Below are 5,892 nucleotides of genomic sequence, written 5' to 3'. Positions count from 1 at the left end.
CCTTTTTGTCTTTTTTCGTGACTGGTAACGGGATCGCAACCCTCAGTGTCGCGCCCATACCATGACCGGCAACGGGATCGCAATCCTCGGTGTCGCGCCTGCACCGTGCTCAACTAGTGAGCGGACCGGTCTGTATATGGGATCCGAACCCTTGGCGGGAGCACTGCCGCACTCCCAAGCGCTGCACTCTACCAAGTGCACCACTGGGCTGGCCCTAAAAATGCATTTTCTGTAACAGGGGAAATATCTGCCAACCAGTGAACGTAAGGTTGATTATAATTCTATTATCAACCTCCTATGACAAAAAAGGAAATACAGACGCATTATATAAAATATGGATAATAGAGAAAAGAAAAAAGAAGAAATGAGAGTCACCCAGAGGTAATTAACATAGACTTATGAATATGTGATAAGATTAAATAAGAAGTGGACTCACGCTACACATTGTGTTACAATCTAACAAAATGTTGTGACAATTTTTCCATGCCTTTAAATGTCTTTCTACCTAACATGATTTTTGACAGCATGCTGTATCATAATTTATTTAACCAATCTTTTATTTTTAGATATATAATTTGTTCCCAAAATTTATTATCAATAAAACTGCAAGGAATATTGCATAAAACTACTTTTCTACATCTCTCACAATTTTCACTTTCGTTATTATTTCTTTTTATATTATATTTAGATGTGATATTCATGAGTCAAGGATGTACACTACTTTGAAGACTTAATACATACTAACAAAATTCTCTTCCTGACTAGGTTTTATTAATTTATATGCCCACAAGCAAGCAGAACATGAGCATTTCTTTTTGTTTGTTTTTCTTTTTGAGTAGCCACATGAAGCACTTTGTTTTTTTTTGGTTTTTTTTTTTCCTTTTTGTCTTTTTTCGTGTCCGGCAACAGATTGCAACCCTCAGTGTCGCGCCCGTACTGGACCAGGACTGGCAACGGGATCGCAACCCTCGGTATTGCTCCCGCACCTCGCTCAGCCAGTGAGCGGGAACCGGTCTGTATGTGGGATCCGAACCCTCGGCGGGAGCGCCGCCGCACTCCCAAGCGGCGCACTGTAGCAGTGCGCCACCGGGCCAGCCCAGAAGCACTTTATTTAATTACATCAAGAAAGCACCTTAAACATCAATTTAAAAATTCAAGCCTATATTGAAAATAGCATTCTGAGAATTTCTGTTTCTCCACCACCCTGCTGACCTGGTATCTAACAATCAAAAGGAACCCAAATACTTAGCAAAAGCAAAAATGATGCTTCCCTATTTTATTTTGACCTTCTTTTTATTAAGAAATAACTTATTACTTTATTTCTTGGCCATCCTAGTGTGTGTGTGTGTACAAGACAGAGAAGGTGCTCATACCCATGGCTGTGTCTTTACTGGGAGGTTCATCTTTTCTTAGGATTTTTAAGACTACTTTGGATAGTTACGTAGCAAGGATATTAACCCTCTTCACAGCAATCACATGTTGCACAGTATTTGCCTGTTTGTCATTAACCCTGTTCCATGTGAAAGTTTTCTTCTATGGTGTCTGACTTTGGCTTTTCTTCAGCCTGGTATTACAACTATTCACCTTTACGTTTCCTTCTAGCACTTCAGTATGTACTGGATATTTTACTATATGTATATTTAGTATGTATTTGGACTTTATACTGGTGTATGGAGTGGGTGATAGATTTAATTTCCCCTTAAGTAAACCCGCTCATTTTAGCTTCAAATTCCAAACTTCATGCAAACAGCATAATGCTGGGACACATTGTGTGTATAACTTTTCTTTGCTTCTGAAAAAACAGCCATCTGCTGCATGGTTGTAGGAGACAGGGAAGCGGGCAGCAGTGATCACTTCTTATTCTGAAGGACTGAGATCGAGGAAACCAGTCACAAGCATTCGGGGAGATACCGAGAAGCCTGCACCCTGTGGCTGTCATGAGGGGGGGTGGGGGGCTGGGTAGAGTTCAGCCCAGTGCTTCCGGAGGGCTGCGCCACATGGGGTTTCAGTGGCAGGTCAGAGCACATGGGGTTTGGCCAGTCTCCATGCAGCAGGGTGGGAAACCGCCTGCCGTGCCACCAGTGCCTCCTCTCAAGGGTCACACAAGGCTCGGCTGCCCAGGGGTGACCTGCAAGCATGCTGCCTCTCACCACGAAAAACAGACTCTCACCTCCATCTTAAGTAAGTGCTCTCGTAGTGGGCAGGTAATCTGTTCACTGCCTAGTTTGTTTTAGGTGACTGCAACATGTCACTAAACATGCACTGTCCCTTCCCCATCCTCATGCTGTGCAGCTCCACCCGCCACAGGAGCTAGGGGCAGAGAGGATGCTGTGGCACACTTACAGCTGCCCAGGCGGTTCTGGAAGTCCATGGACATGTTGCTCAGAAAGTCTTTGTCGACAATGTCCTGCCACTGGACAGTCTCCACGTTGCAGAGGACAGGGTTGTTGCTGAACCGCATAGCACCGTGCAGGATCTCTGCACAGGGAGGAACACAGTGAGCAAGCTCCCCACCCCTCCAACACCACGCGGGGCATGCACACTCACTACATTTACACTCTGTAACATGTGCCTGCGCCCAAACGACAGCCAGCTCGCTAGCCCCATAAAAGCTTCGAGGGGGGCAGATGAAAATCGCTGATGACGGCGCCACGGAGGAGTGGGCATTTTCCTCCAAACTAGGCTTTGAACAGCGATTAGAAACTTAGAAACCTGGGGAGGAGGGAGATGGACGGGTCAGTTGGTGGTGCAGTGCCAGTGTCCTGTACACGGTGCGTTGGTGGTTCTGGGGGCTGAAGGGCTGGACTGGAACAAACTACCATGGGGAGATGGGTGCAGAATCACAAGCACTGCGGACTTGGAGGCAAGGCAGGGCAGTCAGCCCGCACCTAGTGTGTGCCCAGGGCCCTGGAGGATTGTCACTGGAGAACAGGGTGCGAGAATGACATGGAGCAAGAAGAATGTTTGTCTGAGAAGAGGCAGGCAGACACCAGAGACGCTGAGGACATATAAGACTGGGCAGTTGTTCCAGGGGAAGACCTGAGAAGACATGAGAAGTCAGGATGAAAGAAAGCAAGGCTGCACAAAGGGAGAGCCCTGTACCAGTGGCATGAACACGAACACCGGTGTAAGGATTCATGTGTGCAAACACTGCACCAGTGCTGCGGGGTCTGCAGAGATGAGCGAGCCCTGCTGGCTTCTCCGAGAGCTGACACGCATGGGGAGACCGACAAGTCACAAGGCTTAAGAACTCTGTGCCCACGGGAGACCATGCCACACAATGAGACCAGTATGGTGCTAGTTGATTAATAAGCATTATCTTCATTAGCCCTCACAATGGTCCAATGACTATCTGCAACTTAAATTTAGAAAAACCCAACCTTAGATACATTCAATAATGCCCAGCATCTCACAGGCAGGGAATAGATATACTATGTGCACAAGGCACCATCGGGGAAGAGGATTCTCCCCGGGAAGATCTCAGAGGCTGTTGGAAAGAATGTGATTTCCCAGGACGTGGACAGGCACGTATTTTGAAGGGATAAGGAGGGGAGGGCGCTGAAGGCTTCCTGCAGACAGAAGACCCAGAGCAGAGGCACGGAGGGTGGGACAGGTGGACAGTTTCTTCAGTGGATGGTGGAGAATGAAGGAACTGAGGGAGGAAGGCTGAGGTCAGAAAGGGCCAAACTGCAGCTTATCTGTAAAGTCAGAAACGACAGCAGGGCCATCGAATGAACACACTCAAACAGAAAAGGGACATCAAGGCTGCTGAGACAATCAGGACAGCAGACACGGGGCCAAGGAGGAGTGTGAAGAGGGAGAGTTGTGAATGGGCGTCAGGAACAGCTGCGGGCAGCGCCAGGGGGAGCAGAGGTGCAGTGGGGAGGGGGCGGCTCCGGCGCCGCTTCCATCTAGCAGAGAAGGGAACGGGGAGACAGGAGAATCGCTGCTTTAGTTTGAACGCTCACACCATGGCAGGCACTGGCTAACAGTTAGTAGTACTGGGGCGGGGAGTCATGGGAGGTCATGCTTAATGTTATGCTTAGGATGGCAAAAAAGTTTTGGAAATAGACAGATGTGGTGGTCACACAGCACCGTGAGTGTATTAATTCCACTAAGTTGTATGTTTAAAAATGGCTAAAGTGGCACATCTTGAGTATATGTATGTTGCTACAATAACAAAATAATAAAAACAAAAAACCAACTATCGATAGTACTACATTAAATAACCTGGATCTATACGACCCCAACCTTGGTTAAAAAAAAACAAAAAAAAAAAAACTAAGAACAATAGAAATAGTTGCTGAGTGCTTTACTTTTAGTAACTCAATTTTCTCTTAATTTCTTAATTTTCTAAGAAGTATGTTACCATTTTTAGCATGTAGGCTATTCACAATCTTGAAGGTGAGGAAACTGAGATACAGAGAGGTTAAGAACATGCTCCAGGGTTGCCTGGCTGGTGACAGAGCTGGCTGGAGCCCAGGCTGTGGGGCTCCAGGGTTGTCATGCTTACATACTGCCTCGCCCCATGATCCCAGGACAGGTGAGACAGGCAGATGCCGGTGGACAAAGTACGGGTCGTTCCCCGGTGCAGGTGTAACGCAGCAGTGTCACCATGAACGCTGAAGTGTGCATGGGGCGCTCTGGGCTGTAGCAGTGGGTGGAACACCCACAGCAGTTTTAAGGGGTGGTGAGCTACCGCGCCCAGGAGGGGAGGGCCTGGCTGGTTCCATTCTCGGCTTTGGATGTGTGGCCAGATCCCAGCACTGTGCACCGCTGGCCTCCACCCCTCTGAAGACGACCCCTCTGTTCTGCACCCCCCTTTTCACCTCCTGTGGGCCCTGCCTCCCCCTCAGAACTGCATGGCATGTGGGAAGGGTGGGAGCCCTGGGGACCGAGAGTTGTCCTTTCTTTTCATTACTTTACTTTATGCCATTTCTTTATTTGTAAAATGGCAGAGTATAGCACCTACTTTGAAGGAAGGTTCCGGGCTTTAAATGAAGTTGCTGATTTAACATGCCTGACACCAAACCTACCACCCACTAAGAGCATAATAGCTGTTATCTCTAAACGTTAAAAATCAGCTTCCCTCTTTTCTACCATCTTTCAAAGCTGGCACCCAGACATATGTATCTGATGAATAGAAGACTTCTCTGAGGTTCAATTAAGAACAATGATAGGTTCGCTGATGCCGCTAGGTCCCTCTCTGCGTTCACAACCCCACAGCCCCCTCACCCTGTAAGTTCCTCATGGGCAGCTCCCGCAGGCCAGTTTTGTTTGCGCCGTAGTTGGATAAGACTGCCAAGGCGTAGGTGTTTTCATAGAGCACATTCCCTCTGATGATCTGCAGGTTTTCCAGGGGAATCTTCTCCACGGTGTTGAGGGCAATGAGAACGTAGCCAGCCACCTCCTGGATAGTCTGAGGAGATAAAACAAGAAGTCAAGCTCTAACATGGGGCCAGAGAGTCCCAGGACACCTAACTGAATAAGTGAACTAGAACACCCAACGTATAGGTGATAATGCAGGGGAGACGGGAGGTGATGGGGTTTGCAGGGGCTCACGCACGTCTGCTGGTGCAGCAATACGAGCTCATCACTCGCCGCACCTCTCACTTCACCTGGTGTGCAACACACTCAGATGGATGTGGAAATGTCTAAAAATTATTTTGTATCTGTCTCACATGCTTTCTAATTAAAAACAAAACAAAACAAACAACCAAACCCAGAAGGCAGCCAAGCAAATCCAATCAAAGTTCAACCACCACCAAACTCTGAAGCCTTCAGAGCTGGTTCCTACTGGCTCACTATAGCCCTAGTGTAGGAATTTTGTGAACTGGTGGTAAAACTCCTGGTAGCTTAAAACCAGCTGTGGTGGGAGTATTTACAAGGATA

General features: G+C 47.6%; 1 protein-coding gene across 1 annotated transcript in view; it reads right to left on the bottom strand.

Annotated features, from left to right (window-relative positions):
* LOC103604776 (epidermal growth factor receptor-like) overlaps nucleotides 1-5,892 on the bottom strand; it is a gene marked incomplete at its 3' end in the record, with an annotated part of 33,619 nt that overhangs the window by 24,594 nt on the left and 3,133 nt on the right. The window contains exons 3-4 of the mRNA XM_008589347.1: nucleotides 5,236-5,419; nucleotides 2,344-2,478 (exon numbers count right to left, since the gene is read on the bottom strand). Of these exons, the coding sequence (XP_008587569.1) occupies nucleotides 2,344-2,478; nucleotides 5,236-5,419 (319 nt within the window). The remainder of the gene's footprint in view (nucleotides 1-2,343; nucleotides 2,479-5,235; nucleotides 5,420-5,892) is intronic.

Source organism: Galeopterus variegatus, unplaced genomic scaffold (assembly GCF_000696425.1).
Source record: "Galeopterus variegatus unplaced genomic scaffold, G_variegatus-3.0.2 Scaffold5387, whole genome shotgun sequence".
Lineage (NCBI taxonomy): Eukaryota > Metazoa > Chordata > Mammalia > Dermoptera > Cynocephalidae > Galeopterus > Galeopterus variegatus.
The sequence above is the reverse complement of the archived record's forward strand: the minus strand, read 5'-3'. Positions and strand labels throughout refer to the sequence as shown.